The sequence below is a fragment of the Panthera uncia genome (genome assembly GCF_023721935.1).
Source record: "Panthera uncia isolate 11264 chromosome B2 unlocalized genomic scaffold, Puncia_PCG_1.0 HiC_scaffold_24, whole genome shotgun sequence".
Classification (NCBI taxonomy): domain Eukaryota; kingdom Metazoa; phylum Chordata; class Mammalia; order Carnivora; family Felidae; genus Panthera; species Panthera uncia.
Genome location: NW_026057580.1, coordinates 67725791 through 67743227, shown reverse-complemented (window position 1 = coordinate 67743227; position 17437 = coordinate 67725791). Strand labels below are relative to the sequence as shown.

General features: G+C 41.4%; 1 protein-coding gene across 2 annotated transcripts in view; it reads right to left on the bottom strand.

Annotated features, from left to right (window-relative positions):
- LOC125938781 (putative uncharacterized protein C6orf183) overlaps window positions 1–17437 on the bottom strand; it is a 46436-nt gene that overhangs the window by 10844 nt on the left and 18155 nt on the right. For both annotated transcript variants that reach the window (XM_049654124.1, XM_049654125.1), the window contains 4 exons: window positions 15451–15612; window positions 6044–6156; window positions 5526–5661; window positions 5066–5269 (listed from right to left, as the gene is read on the bottom strand). In XM_049654124.1, coding sequence (XP_049510081.1) covers window positions 5066–5269; window positions 5526–5661; window positions 6044–6156; window positions 15451–15612 — 615 coding nt within the window. The remainder of the gene's footprint in view (window positions 1–5065; window positions 5270–5525; window positions 5662–6043; window positions 6157–15450; window positions 15613–17437) is intronic.

Sequence of the window (17437 nt, the reverse complement as noted above, 5' to 3'; positions counted from 1 at the left end):
TAGCAAACTGATCAGAACATTTGTGGAATGAATGAGTGAATGAATGAAGCAATGAATGAGCTGAGTGCTATAATGGAGTTAGACCATGGGGAGAACCATTCAGCTTTGCATGGAGATATAAGGAAGGCTTCCAGAGAGGTGTTATTTGAATGGACTCTTGGATAGGGTAGGTACTTACCAAGGAAAGAGGAAGTGAGGGACAGAAGGGCCAATATGTACAAGGCCCAGAGGCGTGAACAGCTCTGCCCATTGAGAGGAGGGCCAGGCCCAGATCCAGAAGAATGGAAATATAGAGACAGTGGAGGGAAATGAGGTCCAAGAGGTTGGGGGCCAGATTGTGCCTGGCCTTGAAGACTATGCCTAGGAGCCTGAACTTTATCTCAGGAGAAACAGGATACTCCTGAAGGCCTTCAGGCAAGGGAATGAACGTGATCACATTTGGGCAAAGATCGTGAGAAACTTATAAAGTGATGAAGAGGGCCATTCTCTTACTTAAAATTCTCTGCTCCCCACCAACCTTGGAACTGGTCCCTACCCTAAAGAGCACCTAGCCTTTAATGGACTGGCCTGATCTTTTTCTGCAGCCTCCTCATTCCCTCCACTTACTCATAACAGCCTCTGCTACTAGCATGCCAAGTCCAGGCAGATCCTGAACATGCCATGGGATGTCAGACCTCCATGTCAAAAGAGACTTGCTTACGGTCAGATGTGCAGGAAAAGCCTGTTACGTCTCATATGGGGGCTCCTTCTACTCTGCCACATGCTTAAAGTAAACTCATAAAGTGCCCATGATGGGTGGTAGGTGCTTTCCTTTTTGGGTATTGTCACAGAGTGAGCACTTATTAATACTAGCTCAAGATTTTCCTCCATCCAGGGAAGAGGTCTCCATCTTAGGGGCTTCTCCAATGTCAGCTCCCCAGGCTGGTAAGGACAATGATCTTGGCCCCAGTTTTGGCCCTGGGCCTTGTGAGATCACCCCCAACAAACTAGCATCTGTGCCTCCCATCCCCAACAGGGGAAAGAATCACATAGTTAGGCCTGGACATTCCAGTTTAAATGTTGACAAGGCCACACACATGGAGCTAAACCACAAGGTCGTACTAAAGACCCTGAAAGAAGGCCACCTCCTGGAGTTTCTCACATATAGCAGTAGCTTCTGGCAGCTTCCAAGGGAGCTGTTATTCCTGTCATTTATGAGAGCAGAGAACAGTAATACTGCACACCCTTCAGAAGCTCCTCCTACCATTGATGGGGCAGAATAGGATTTGTTTCCCCTCCCTTCCTTTGTGTCTACCCCCAGACTCCATCCCAGAACAAACAAACTGAGAGAGAGCTCCGTGGTAAGAAAAATTCTTTTTTTTTTTTTTTAATCTATTAGCAAATAACAGCACAGCTATGGTATGAGGTCAGCTCAATATTAACAAGAGAAAGATGTGTTTGTTTTATAGGTGTGTTTGTTTCAGAAGCATCTTACCCTGCCCTCTAGCTCCACTGAGGGGCATACTTACTGGACTTGACTAACGAGCTAGGATCAAGTGAGAGGGGCAGAGGGGTAACACTGTGTATGAGGAGCGGATGGGGGATGGTACTTGTTAGCGAAGGAGACCAAAAAGAGAAGTCTCCTATATACTGAGTGAAGCTTGGACCCTAGGTGACTGGATGGAAAAATAAAATGTTTTTCAGTATCTAGAGCTGTTCTACTCTGTAATACAGTAGCCTCTAACCACATGTGGCTATTGAGCACTTGCAATGTGACTTGTCTGAGTGGAGGTGTGCTGTACATATAAGGTAAGCACAACATTTTGAAGACTTAGTATAAAAGAGATGTACATTAGGGGTGCCTGGGTAGCTCAGTTGGTTAAGCATCCAACTTCAGCTCAGGTCATGATCTCGTGGTCTGTGAGTTTGAGCCCCGCACCAGGCTCTGTGATGACAGCTTGAAGCCTGGAGCCTGCTTCAGATTCTGTGTCTCCCTCTCTCTCTCTCTCTGCACCTCCCCCACTTGCACTCATCTCCCTCTCCCTCTCTCAAAAATAAATAAACATTAAAAAAAGTACGGTATAGGAGTACTGATGCATAGGGGCACTTGTACCCCAATGTTTAGAGCAGCACTCTCAACAATCGCCAAATTATGGAAAGAGCCTAAATGTCCATCAACTGATGAATGGATAAAGAAATTGTGGTTTATATACACAATGGAGTACTACATGGCAATGAGAAAGAATGAAATATGGCCTTTTGTAGCAACGTGGATGAAACTGGAGAGTGTGATGCTAAGTGAAATAAGCCATACAGAGAAAGACAGATACCATATGTGTTCACTCTTAGGTGGATCCTGAGAAACTTAACAGAAACCCATGGGAGAGGGGAAGGAAAAAAAAAAAAAAGAGGTTAGAGTGGGAGAGAGCCAAAGCATAAGAGACTCTTAAAAACTGAGAACAAACTGAGGGTTGATGGGGGGTGGGAGGGAGAGGAGGTTGGGTGATGGGCATTGAGGAGGGCACCTTTTGGGATGAGCACTGGGTGTTGTATGGAAACCAATTTGACAATAAATTTCATATATTGAAAAAAGAAAAGTACGGTATCTCATCAATTATTTCTTTATATTGAGTATATGTTAAAATGATAATATTTTGGATATATTAGGTTAAATAGATTATATGATTAAAGCTAATTTCATATTTATGCATTTATTTTTTATTTTATTTTTTTAATTTTTAAAAGTTTACTTATTTATTTTTTAATTTTTTTAGTTTATTTATTTTTGAGAGAGGGAGAGAGACAGAGTGTGAGCAGGGGAGGGGCAGAAAGAGAGGGAGGCAGAGAATCCAAAGCAGGCTGCAGGCTCTGAGCTGTCAGCACAGAGCCTGACGCAGGGCCCAAATTCACAAAGCGTGGGATGATGACCTGAGATGAAACCAAGAGTTGGATGCTTAACTGACTGAGCCACCCAGGAGTCCCCAGTTTATTTATTTATTTTGAGAGAGAGAGAGAGAGAGAGAGAGAGAGAGAGTACACAGGAGGGGCAAAGAGAGAGGGAGAGGGAAAGAGAGAGAATCTCAAGTAGGCTCCACACTGTCACAGTGCAGAGCCCAATGAGGGCCTTGAACTCAGGAACTGTGAGATCATGACCTGAGCTGAAATCAAGAGTCAGTAGCTTAGGGGCGCCTGGGTGGCTTGGTCGGTTAAGCATCCGACTTCGGCTCAGGTCATGATCTCACGGTCCATGAGTTCAAGCCCCACGTCGGGCTCTGTGCTGACAGTTCAGAGCCTGGAGCCTGTTTCAGATTCTGTGTCTCCCTCTCTCTCTGCCCCTCCCCTGTTCATGCTCTGTCTCTCTCTGTCTCAAAAATAAGTAAACGTTAAAAAAAAAAAAAAATTAAAAAAAAAAGAGTCAGTAGCTTAACCAGACTGAGCCACCAAGGCACCCCTCTTCATACTTTTAAAATGTGGCTACTAGAATATTGTAAACTATACACGTGGCTTGTGTTGTATTTCTATTGGACAGAGCTACTCTAGACTGCCTATGGATGACAGTTGATAATAAGATTTCTCAGCCTTATAGACATGACAAGCTTTAAGTCAGGGGTCATATGAGCTTAAAATTCAACTTGCTTGGTAGCAAATTAGATTTTATTTTTCACATTTGTCAAACTATCTTTTAAGAAGATTAAGTTCCTATAAAATCCTACCTTCAGGAATAAAATTTCTAGAGATTGAAATGAAAATATTGCAAGAGTGTCTGCCATATTCCAAGAAACTGTAGGCACTTTTAACTTTATTCCTAAAGAAAGGGAGTTGATATGAATTTTGTGAGCTATAGAAAAATATATTCAAGAGATATTAAAAGTACCAACGGGCAAACATGCTTTTACAGGGATAAACGATATTTAATTGTCCACCTCTTTCCAATTTTTTTCTACCTTTGTTTTCTAATCCATATTTTCACTTGGGGCTTGCAAAACAGGAAAGAGGCAGAAGGGTACCTCTAACAATGTCAAAAAGGGTCTTAGGAGAGCGTCTCTGTAAAGACATGTGGTTCTCAGGCTAGGATAACATAAAGGCCCCCTCATGTTCTGCTCACTATACAGTCAACAAACCTGCAGCTGAAATGCCTTCCTTCCTCATGTGTCCTCCAGGGCTGCTTTTACTGCTCTCTGCCTACTCTCAAGTGGACACTGCATTTTTCTAAAAAGCCATATCCCTGGGGCGCCGGCTGGCTCAGTTGGTTAAGCATCGGCTCAGGTCATGATCTCATGGTTCGTGGGTTCAAGCCCCACGTCGGGCTCTGTGCTGACAGCTCAGAGCCTGGAGCCTGCTTCGGATTCTGTGTCTCCCTCTCTCTCTGCCCTTCCCCCACTCACACTCTGTCTCTCTCTCTCTCAAAATAAATAAATATTAAAAAACATTAAATTTTGCAGAGAAGAAACTGAGGGTTGACGGGGGAGTAGGGGAGAGGGGAAAATGGGTGGTGGGCATTGAGGAGGGTGCTTGCTAGGATGAGCACTGGGTGTTGTACGTAAGCAATGAACCATGGGAATCTACCCCCAAAACCAAGAGCACACTGTACAAACTGTATGTTAGCCAATTTGACAATAAATTATATTAAAACTTAAAAGGGGCGCCTGGGTGGCTCAGTCGGTTAAGCGTCCGACTTCAGCTCACGTCATGATCTCGCGGTCCGTAAGTTTGAGCCCCGGGTCGGGCTCTGTGCTGACAGCTTAGAGCCTGGAGCCTGTTTCAGATTCTGTGTCTCCCTCTCTCTCTGACCCTCCCCTGTTCATGCTCTGTCTCTCTCTGTCTCAAAAATAAAAACGTTAAAAAAAAATTAAAAAAAAATACAGTAAAAACCATTAAATTTTATTTTAAATTATTATTATTATATTTTATTTTAAATTAATGTTTAACTAATAAACATTAAATTTTTTTTTAAAAAAGGCATATCCCTAAGAACCCCCCACCTGTTATTCTATCATGTTAACCGATTCCAGGTGCTACATAAGAAGAAGGGCACTTGGGAGACAGCATAATCAAGGGAGAAAAAAATCTCGAATCTTGACCTCACCTTGTGCTCAGCAGATGTCCCGTGGACATAGCAGTGAGCTCCCAGGCCTTGCAAGATGCCCAAGCCTCCTTTTGCCATATTTACCCGGGAACTGTCTTCTATGGTGGGGACCAGACTCCCTGCAACCATGGTAAGGCCTGAAGTGTTGATTGTCAGCGTTCGTTCAACAGATCTGAAATAGTTCAGAATTCCTAAACAGACGCGCTGAAACAAAGAAAGACCAGGTTAGGCCCCTGCCCTTTGCTGGCCCCACACAACAGAGTAAAACTGAATGGGGTTGCCAGGCCAACCCTACTGCTGAGAAACACACCACCCCCAAAATGGCCTGATTTTGTGGAAAAATATCCAAACAAAGAACAGGTGTAAGGATGCATTGCTACTGGGAAAGCAGGAAAGCTGCCTTGGGAGACAACCCAACATTTCAGACACCTGAAGCCAGCATGCCATGCCATCCACATACCTGCAGCTCCCTGATTCGCAGGTGGCGCAGATATAGAAAGGACAAGTAGGTCCCCCTCGTCAGGACAGGATCCCTATCACTGGGCCCAGTCCCATCGTCCAAGCCGAGCCGTTGTAGGGCCATTGCATAGCTGTATCTTTAGCAGGCGGGAAAAACAGAATAAATGCTTTCCACCTCAAAGTGGTTCGGAAAATTCATCTACACCAAATTGAAGTCACTTTATTTAACTTAAGGGAGTTTCACAGTAGCTACTCTTTAAAAATGAACTAGAATAAAAATAATTACTATGTATAAATATAAAAAGAAATTTCTCTTAGCAATTACTCTTGTTAAAAACCCAGTCCTACCTAGGGTGAAACATTAATTTAGTTGTCTGACCTGTTTCAACAGTCTTGCTTTTATTTCAGCTTTAAATATTTTTGAGTTAACATGTAACCTACTTATTATTCAGTCACTCAATTTCCTCCACAGTGTTTAATCCATTTCCTTGAGTCCCTAGTAAAATGATTTAATTTTACCCTTTCTCTTTTTTCTGCTTGACAGGCTTATCAGCATGTTGGCAGAGACTTATTTGTGCTGGGTCATTTGCGTTTTGTTCCATCGCAAGGTCATCTTCCTTCATATTTTCATTCTATCAAAAAAGTAGTATCAGTTGAATGACATCAACATTTGCAATATTATTAACAAAAATCAGGGCTGGGTCACCACAAAATTAAATCCTATGATCCAAGGCATATTTAGATGAGCAAACAGAAGAGCATCTTGGTCCATTGCAACATGACATATGAAAATGTGGATTTCCAAAATAAATTGGAAGGCACTGTTTTTATTATTATTTAGTCTCTGTTTTATAAAACTCTTCACAGCTTTTAAAAATTGCACCCCACACACACCTTTTACATGATTCACTTATGAAAAGTTGATACACACATTTGTAGATGCTTGAAACCATGAACGTCTCTAATCTAGTCTTGTTCCAGGCTGAGAGAGATCAGTGGATTAAACACCTCTTTCTACTTTTGACCTCTATGATTTAATTGTTTATAGTCTTGATCCTGTTTTCACACTTGTAAATGGCATAATGATACAAAATAAGCTGCTGTGAGAATTAACACTTTGTGACTAGCACCTCATAGGTGCTCAATTACATGCTGGCCATGGATTGCAATAGTCAGTTAGCCCTGTAGGATCTATCACAGAACTCGTGGTTTATACTTAAAAAATCCACAGGCATTTTTCCTGATGTCAAGCAGGATGAGATCACACACAAAGGGCCCTAGGAAAAATTGTGAAGAAGGTGGTATTGATGAATGATCATGTCCTTGGCCCTCTGAGCAGCCCCTTTCTTGGCTGTCCTTTCTGCCTGCCCCTGGGCATAAACGCCATTCTCATAAGATATTCTTTTTTCGTAGCGGTGCTGATACCCACAAAAATTCTGAGTGGCAATGAGTTAATTTGGAGCCCCACTCTTTGGGTTACTTATATTCTAATAGTTCTTGGAATTCCAATAAGGCCCTATGGCAGAGACTGCTGGTTGTTCCCCCATATCCGCTTTCCTCTTTTTCTATAGTAATTGAATATTTATCTTGACACATAGCCACCCAGATGGAGATGATGTTTCCAAGCCTCTTTTGCAGCTAGGTGTGGCTATGTGACTAAGCTCTGGCCAATGGAATGAGAGTGAAAATGTCAGGTGGCAGCTTCTGGGAATTTCCTTGAAGTGGCAGCTTCCTCACCCCCATTGTCCATCCTGCCACTTATATATGAATGTGACAGCTGGAGCTCCATCTCAAACCAGGTGTTGATCTTGGATATGGAGGCCACATTTGTTGGAACTCCAGGACAGAAGGAGCATGGGTCCCTGAGAACTCCATGGGAGCAATCATCACACTGTCTCTGTACTTCCTACCCCTGGATGTTAATATGAGGGAGAGAAAAAAATTCCCATCTCCTTTCACCCTCTCTTATTTTGTGTTTAACTATGACCAACAGCCAAATATAATTTTAACTAATACAGTACCTAAGATTCTAAAGATACACAATTGGTCTTTATGACAGTGGAGGAGAAAATTTGGAGCAGGGATACTAGGAAGAGTTGGTGAGAAAGAAAATGGTCTAATTGGGTATCGTTAAGTAGCTTCCCATTCTGCCTGTGGATAGTTAACTCCTGCCTGTTTTGGGTAAGTATGCACATCAGTGTATTTCTGTGTAAACATCCCACAACCCTGGGAATGGAAAAGGCTTTAGGAGGCTACATGGTGTACTCCCGTTCCTGAATACAGAAACACAAGATCATTACCCCAAATTAAGAGAATCTCTGTTATTTTAAGAAAATCTGTAGGGTAGAGTGTACTCTATGAGGAAAGCTGAACTTTGACAGTTTCTATTTGGCCCAGAATTTTGGGTAAGAGGGGCTCTACTGAAGACTTTTGCCCCCCAGCCTTATGGTGCTCTTATGTTGCAGTTCAGCATTGCTGGGCGTAGGTCCAGAGGGCAGGCTCAGAACCACAGCCTTTCTCTGATGGGACTGTGACTTTTTCAGCTGCTTCTAAAATTACCCAGAATTACATAGGAAGGAACAGAAAGTGACATCAAGTTACAGTGAAAGACACTTTGAAGGAATGACTGAACAAGCCACAAAAATACCCAGCAGACTGCCAGGAAGAGAGGAAGGGGGCACAACAGGGTAGGGTGAGTAACGGGAGAGAGCCCAGCACCCACCGGAAAAACAGAACAACCACAGCCCACTGAAGTAAACTGCTTAGGAAATACCAAAGGTGCATGAGTGTATCTCCCTAAGAAGGCTGGACACTGAGCAGGTAAGCAGCAGGGCTGACCGGAAAACAGAATGTCAACACCACCTGCGTTTGTACTTTCTTCTGAGGCAGGTAAACCCTTTGACATTTACTCTCCCTGGTGGCTGGGTCTTTGCCAGCACGGCTGAGTTCGTGTATTTGGACAGTTCTGAGACTTCTACTGATTGCAAATCTCATTTTATTCTGGGAAATTGGCAGGGCCAATGGAGTGGGAGTGGAGGGGGAAAGAGTTAGAAGGAAAATATGTCTATTATGTATTTCCCACCTCCTAAATGTCCCTATAGCTTCCTTGTGTATACCTACAGAATATATGTATATGAGGGAGGGATATATGTATACCAAATGTTAACAATACTATTGCTTTATTTGGGTGGTAAAATAATGGCTGGTTTTTATTTTCTTCCTTGAACTTTTCTATATTTCCCAAATTTTTTTATGATAAATACATGTAATTATTGTCAACAGAAAAGGTTTGTTTTTAAAATGCCTTATTGAATTGATGAGGGAAACCAGAAAAGAAGTGTTTTATGTGTCCCTGAACTTCTTGCACACTGGAGCTACTGTATACAATAACACTTTTGTGAGGGCACACCATGTACTCATAATATCTCTGGCAATGGAGGGGAGCAGTAACACAGGGGGAAACAGCTGTCCCCTTCTCCTCTCCTCCGTATGGCCAGTAAGAAGAAGCAAAAGTAGAGGTTGGGGGCACCTGGGTGGTTCAGTCAGTTGAGGGTCCGACTTTGGCTCAGGTCATGATCTCGTGGCTTGTGGGTTTGAGTCCCGCATCGGGCTCTGTGCTTACACCTCAGAGCCTGGGGCCTGCTTCAGATATTTTGTCTCCCTCTCTCTCTGTCCCTCCCCTGCTCATGCTCTGTCTCTGTCTCTTCAAAATAAATAAACATTAAAAAAAATTTTTTTTAAAAGGAAGCAAAAGAAGAGGCAAAGTTGATCTAGTGTTTTCTGCCCCTTCAGCATTCCATAAAGCTAAAGAACAGTGACCATTTAAACCATACCTTTAGAAATATGATGGTCTAAAGGACTCTTAGATATAGAGAACAAACTAAGGGTTGCTGGAGGGATTGTGGGTGGGTGGATAGCTAAATGGGCAATGGGCATTAAGGAGGACACTTATGATGAGCTCTGGGTGTTATATGTGAGGGATGAATCACTGGATTCTACTCCTGAAATCATTATTGCCCTATATGCTAACTAACTTAGATGCAAATTTAAAAAAAAAGATATATGATGGTCAATAGTAGTATTAAATGTCTGTACATAAATAACCATTTGAGTAAACAGGGATTTTCTTGGGGAAAAGCACTGGATACAAGTAACTTGATATGATACAAGTTTGGAAGGTTTGGGAAGATCCACATAGGGCTGCCTGGTCTATTCCTTCTCCTGGTTAGGACTACAGTTAAATTATTTTTAAGTTTTTTCAAAAGACTATCAAAAAATGCAGTCCATTTGGACCAGAATTACCTCTTTCTAGTTATAAATTATCTTCAATGAACAATTATAAGAAGATTTGGTATTTTTTTCTTTATCCCCCAAACCCAGGTCTTTAAGTGAATTTGGAAATAGAATTGTGTATAAAGAAAAGAGTGGCCAGCCTTCCATGCTGATATTAAATAAAAGGCCAATTCAAACTGTGATAGAAACATTACACATATTATCAATGTTCAGACAAACACATTCCGTGTTAAAATGGATGTGGGAAAGCAGGTTCTCTCATAAGTTACCGGTTGGGAGAAAAACGATATACCACTTTAGCAGGAAATTTTGAATGTGCACATTCTGTGACCCAGGAAATCCACTTCTAAATATCTACTCTAAAGAAACACACATGCGCACAAGGAGGCATGTACAAGAAAATTCAGTAGGAATGGTTTCTAATGGAATAAAAAATGGCAACACTTATCCACAGGGAGGTGTCTGTGTGATCTGTGGTATATAATAAAATATAGTGCAGCCATTAAAAAGAACAACAGAGACAGATCTCTAAGACATATTATTGGGCAAAAAAAGAGCAAGTTGCACAAAGATCCATGGAGTATGACAGATCATGTAAATAATTTTTTTAAGTTTATTTCTATTTTGAAAGAGAGAGAGCAAGTGAGGGAGGGGCAGAGAGAGAGAGAGAGAGAGAGAGAGAGAGAATCCTAAGCAGGCTCCATGCTGTCAGCGCAGACTTGGACACAGGGCTCGATTTCACAAACCTTGAGATCATGACCTGAGCAGAAATCATGAGTTGGACACTTAACCAACTGAGTCACCCAGGCCCCCAATGATAGATTATTTATATACAAAACTAAAACACAAAATTATGCTATATATATATATATATATATATATATATATATATTTTAATGAGAACATGCGTTTAAATGTAAATGCATTAAAAAGGCTTGAAGCCAATAACCATGTTAACCTCTGAGGAAGTAGAATGGGGACCCAGTATTCGAGTTCCCATTAGCTAAAGTTAAAGCATTAACTTTTCAGTGATGTTTCCACTTTTTACTAGGAGGAGACATTTATTTATTATTTCTGTAGTTTAAAATTAATTTCTAACAACTTCTTAAGGAGAAAAATGGTAACTTTACAGTGGAAAACCCTGTCAAACATCATTAGCCTAACCACATGATCAAGAGTAACATCCCCAGTGATAAATCAGGTTGATAGCATCTGCTTCAGATATGATGTGATGAGAAAGGCACTTCACCTCTGAGGTGCTCATCCTCCAAACTTATAACCCCAGTATAACCATGAGAAAAACATCAGACAAATTCAAATTAGGGAACATTCTACAGGTTGCCTGGCCAGTACTCCTAAAGACTGTCAAGGTCATGGTAAACAAGGAAAGACCGAGAAATGGACACAGACCTGTGGAGACTGGCAAACAGGACACTTAAAGATAATGTGGTACCCGGGAGCACAAAGAAGACATTCATGGAAAAACTAGTGAATTCCAAATATAGTCTAGTTTAGATGCCAGTAATGTACCAATGCTGGTTCCTTAGGTATGACAAAGTAATATAAGATCAATGTTAATAATAGGAGAAACCAGGGGCACCTGGGTGGCTCAGTCAGTTGAGTGTCTGACTTCGGCTCAGGTCATGATCTCACAGCTCATGGGTTTGAGCCCCACATCGGGTTCTGTGCTGACAGCTCAGGGCCTGGAGCCTGCTTTGGATTCTGTGTCTCCCTCTCTCTCTGTCCCTCCCCAGCTTGCACTCTGGCTCACTGTCTCTCTCAAAAATAAATAAACATTAAAAAAAATTTTTTTTAAATAATAGGAGAAACTGGACAGGGATTCCTGGGAACTCTTTACACTATCTTTTTAACTTTTCTGTAAATCTAAAACTACTCTAAAATAAAACATTTATTTTCTTTAAAAAAAAACCCTAAGGAAAGGCTTCTGGTGTTCACAGAAAATTGATCAGAAATTGTTCTGAAGTTGTGCTATACATAATTAGTGCTTATATTCCTTCAGAGCTGTTAAAATGGACAGTCCTACCAGGTTTGCTTTCCTTCATGCAGAAGGCGCTTAAGAAAGTCATTTTTCACGGGCTATTATCACTTGCCAACTTCAGAATCAGAATGCTGACCAGCATATAGATGCTAAAATTCATACTTGACTGCTACATGCTTGCAAAATAGTAACAGAGCTTTAAAATTCATAGCCACATTCCTATGACTCCTCCCAGCTGCCACCTTCCACTTAATCCTAATCTCATCCGACTAGCATTCAACATTCAGAATGGCATCACACTATTATTGGTCCCCTGATACTGTATAAAGTGACTCTTGACCAGAGCAGATATACCCAAGGAAGTCACAAAATAACACCCACAGGAAACTGTGAAGGAAAAGTAGAAAACTGTTGATTGTTGCCTCAGAATTTCCTTTCTCAGACACTGTGCTATTTTCCATTCTCTACTTGGAAAACTCTTCTCCAGTATGGCTGACTCCTTCTCATTCATCAGATTTCAGCTCAGATGTCCCCAACTGTGAAAGAGCTTAGCTGATCATTCCGAGAGTGCTCCTTTCTACCCTACTGCCCCCTTTTCCTGTGGTTTTCTTCATGGAACCCACAAGTTAGAGACGTAGATTTACTTTTTCGTTCACTTGTTTATTGCATGTTTCATTCCCTGAGCAGCACAATTCCTGGCACAAAGGCAGCATCCATGTAATAATCATTGAATGAATGAATGAATGAATGAATGAATGCCTGAGAAACTTGCATGACACTAACATGCAGGTTAATCCATGTGTGTTATATGGCTCCCCTCATGATCCACCTCTAAAATCTATAGGTATTCTAAGTCTCTTTAGGGTCTATTTACCATAAATCAACTTGAAAAGAGGTGCTCACTTTTTTCTCCCTTTGGCTAATTCCAAGAACAACATTTACAAGTCAGTCAATAGCCAGAGGAAGTGGTTTTCTTCCTTTTCTTTTTTTTCCCTCCTATTTAACACTAGGCAATTGCATTCACAACAGATTTTGGTGAAAGAGACTGTATTTCATCATACCCTGCTTGACTTTCTACCTCATCTGCAAATGGAGGAAAGCAGTAACAGAGAATGGCAGAAGTGTTAGTTCTCTCCACTGGGTGGCTGGGCACCTCTTAGTGTTTTCTGCCTTTCAACATTTACTTGAGCCAGCATCTCCTGCTGTCACCATGCACCTTCTGCTTTTCCCTGGTAAGTTCCTTTGTCCCCTAAATACCCATAGGCATTGCTACAACTCTGGCCTGCTGGTCCAGCCAGACCCTGGACCATTCTCCATGAATTCAAACATGAAGCTCTTTGCCTCCGACTCCCTCTTCCTTTGCCTCTCACCACTTCCTTACTCATATTCACCTTACTCATATTTCACCCTCATCTGGCCCCCAGGAATTTAATTGCCCCTATTCTCTCAGTCAAGGAGAAAAGCATATTAGTGCTAATGGCCCTCAAATATTAATACCAGAATTTCAGGTAATGGAGGATTATATCAGCATCAAGAGGTAGACTGTCCAGGATCCTAGGAGCAGGGGTCTTATTCTGAGATACCTGGGCTGACTTTGCCTTCGCCCCCTCCCTTCTTTCCTACTCCCTACCTCCTTTCCTTCAAGCTTGGTTCAAGAAACAAAAGAGCCAGATGTTTTTAAATGTCCCCTTGTTAGTATAAGGTCTTCCTGCAAGGTGACATATACCTCAGTATGAAATGGCAATGGAATAGGAAAAATGTGGCTATTTTCTCAATTTTTGCAGGTTGCTAGCTGAGGAGTGTCGTTGGTAGTCATGCCCTATCAGAGAATTCAGAGGCCAGGGAGATCCATGCCATGATATGCTGTATCTGTTCCTGATCTGTGTGACCAAATCATTTTTTATTAGGTTCTCTAGATCCTTACCTAAACAGATTGAAAAGTGCATAGAAGTTGTGGTGTGTGTGTGTGTGTGTGTGTGTGTGTGTGTGTATACATACATGCACTTACAGGTTTGCTTCCAGCTAATCTGTAACTCATTTCAAGTTTCGCTTTCTCCCATACCCAGTCTGAGATGATGGACCATGACAGTGCTCTCTCTAGCATTCTACTGAACTTCTCCATACCTTCGACTTTATGTATAATTTTTAGTCACTCTACAATTAATCTTTAGGGGTGAAAATAATAGGATTATTATGCAGATTGGGCCCCAGACAAATTCAGGCCCTCTTACTTCAACTGAACCCACTAGCTACATGGTCATCCTTATATTCTTTTCTCACTGGTGGCCCTGTGGTGTTCCCAGCAGTGATATACCTCCTCACCTGTCACTTTCACCTCCTACCTCACTAATGCAGACATCCTCTCCCTCTTCTCTCTCTCCTGGAGACAGCCAGGGCCATTTACAAGCTACCACACCTTATCTTTTGGCACGTGACAATTCTATATACCTCATTCACCTCAAGGGAAGTGATGCCATTCTCCCTTTCTCAAAATTACTCCTTGGACTGGTTTCTACATTCCATTCCCTCCTCTTTCCCCAGGGTCCTTTTCTCAGATTTAACCATTCATATCTTCCATCCCTTCCTCTCCACTGCTCATTCCTCTCAGACAATGAACATATTGAGTCTTCCCATCTTAAATAAGCAAAGGAAACAAAACTCTTCCCTTAGAGCAACAGAGAAATAATAGCAGATTATTCAAAAGTGATATAGTACCACTGTGAAGACAAATATCCAATAGCTTTGTGTAGAAACTGATTTTCATTGCCAAGCCCCAGGCCCATCTTATGTAGTAGCTATCTGGCTGGCTTCCCTGCCTCCAATCTCTCCCTCTTCCCATCCAACTAACACCTGCTACTAAATTAACCTTCCTACAAAATACAGCTATGTATATATCACTTCCCTTACAGGAAAAGTACAAATTCCTTGGTCGGAAATTTAGAGGCATTCAAAACCTACTCTCTCCCCTCCTCTTAAAAACACCTCTCTTCCCTATATTTATTTCCACATGAATCTTTCATGCAGCCAAACTGGACTTGAACACTCCACGCACAGTATCTCCTCTGCATTGTTGTTCATGCTTCCCTCCCGAATGTGCTTCCCTCTCCAGCACCACTGCCCCGAGCCCCACAATTCCGTCAAGTCCAGGCTCAATTTCCTCCTTTTTCCAGAGGCTTTTTCCCAAAAGAACCAACCCTGGGGGCACCACTTTGCCTCTAAAACACACACAATATTTAACAACTGTCCAACTCATTTGGTGTTTAACACTAAGGAGTGGGGGCCCCTGGGTGGCTTCGTCCGTTAAGCACTGAAGTGTGAAGCTTTGCATTTGTATGTATAGGTCCCAGCAGCAACATCTTGTATTACACTTCTTTATATGCCTATTTTTAATTAGCATTTAAGTGCATTAAATGCTAATTATATATATATGTGTGTGTGTGTATGTATATATATAAATGTGTATATATATGTATATACATATATATATATGTATATAAAATAAAAACAAGCCTGGCTGGGTAGTAAAGCTTTTAGGGGGAGGGTCTCTGCAAAACTACCAAAGTAAATTTCTAAGGTGTACACACAGGTGGTACGTAGAACAGAAAGGCACATTGGTTATTTCTTCCTGTTGTACCTTGTACAGGTTGATGTTGTTATAAATGTCCTCCCAGATACTGTCATAGTTGCACTGGTGCAAACTCTGGGAAGCCACGAAAGCTGGATGAGATGGAGCCAGCATGACTGTCTTCGCCGCGTGGTCTTGGAGCACTTGCATAACTCGCTCAGGGCTGGAAATCTCAAGGAGTACAAGGGGGAAATGAATGGTTGGGAAAGCGTTATCCCCTTCTTTTCAGCAAGAATGTGGTCATGTACACACGAATAGGAAAGCAGTCCCAAGTGGGGCTTTATTCAGTTAAAAAATAAAATCATACTCAAACATCACGATTCCCTTACATATGTCCATCCATTTAACATTGTAAGTATTCAAACACACATAGGAGCTCATTTAAAATTGTGTGACAACCCTCTAAACACAATAGCAGGTTGCTCCCCTAGAGGTGTTGTGGGACCAGTGAAAAGATGAACACCCATCATTTTGGGTACAAACCCTGTTTGCTATTAGGAAGCTGCCAGGAGATGGAGGAAGAGGAGGCTGGATAGTGTGAGGGAAGCACAGGCTTTGTAAGGACGCAGACTTGGGCTTGCCTCTCTGCTGGAATCCTGTTCTTGTTCTGTGCTAACAAGAACACTAGGATGTATCTCCCCAGATTGCTTCAAGAATGCCTGGCATGTAGTAGGTACTGAATAAATGTTCCTTCTTTTCCGGACGTAAAGAATCAAATAATAGTCCCAATGCTGAACTCCTACTGCAGTGATACAAGTATTATGGAATTTCAATCATTTTAATATCACAAGGAACTTCATGTAGTCCAATCTCTAATCAAAATCCCAATGGCGTTTTTTGCATAAGTAGAAAAATTCATCTTAAAATTTATACAAAATCTCAAGGGACTCCAAATCACCAACATAATTTTGAAAAAGAACAACAAAACTGGAGGACTCACACTTTCTGATTTCAGACCATATTACAAAGCTACAGTAATCAAAATGGTGTGGTACGGGAATAAATTGGACATATAGACCAACAGAATAGAATAGAAAATCTAGAAATAAACCCTCAAGTATGTGGTCAGATGATCAAAAGATGTCAATGTCATTCAACAGAGAAGGGACAGTCTCTTCAACAAATTGTTTTAGGACTGGATATCCACATGCAAAGCAATGAAGTTAAACCTTTATCTTATACCAGACACAAAAAAATTAACCCAAAATAGATTAAAAATCTAAACATAAGACCTAAAACTATAAAACTCTTCGACAAAAACAGGGAAAAACCTTCGTAACATTGAATTTGGCAATGATTTCTTGGATATGACACCAAAAGCACAGGCAAGAAAAAAGCAACATAGACAAATGTGACTACATAAAACTTTAAATTTTTGTGCATCAAAGGATACAATTAACAGAGTGAAAGTCACCTAGGGAATGAGGGAATGTATTTCCAAATTACATATCTGGTAAGAGTTTAATATCCAGACTATATGAAGAACTCCTACAACTCAACAACAACAAATAGAATAACCCAATTTAAAAATAGGCAAAGGACTTCAATAGACATTTTCCCAAATATGATATACAAATAGCCAATAAGCATATGAAAAGATTCTCAAAATCACTAATCATCAGAGAAATACAAAGTAAAACCAAAATGAGATATCACCTCACATCCATTAGGATGGCTAATATCAAGAAAGACAGGAAGAAGGAGAAGAAGAAGGGGGAGAGAAGGTAGTTGGGGAGAAGAGGGAGGAGGAGGAGGAGAAGGAGGGGGAGGGGAGACAGATGGGGCATTGAAGGGGAGGAGGAGGTGAAGGAAGAAAGAACAAGGAAGGAAGGAAGGAAGGAAGGAAGGAAGGAGGAAAATAACATGTGCTGATGTGGATGTGGAGCAATCAGAACTCTTGTGCACTGTTGGTAGTATTGTAAAATGCTGCTATTTCTATGGAAAATAAAAATTAAAAACAGAATTACCTTATGATCCATCGATTCCACTACTGGGT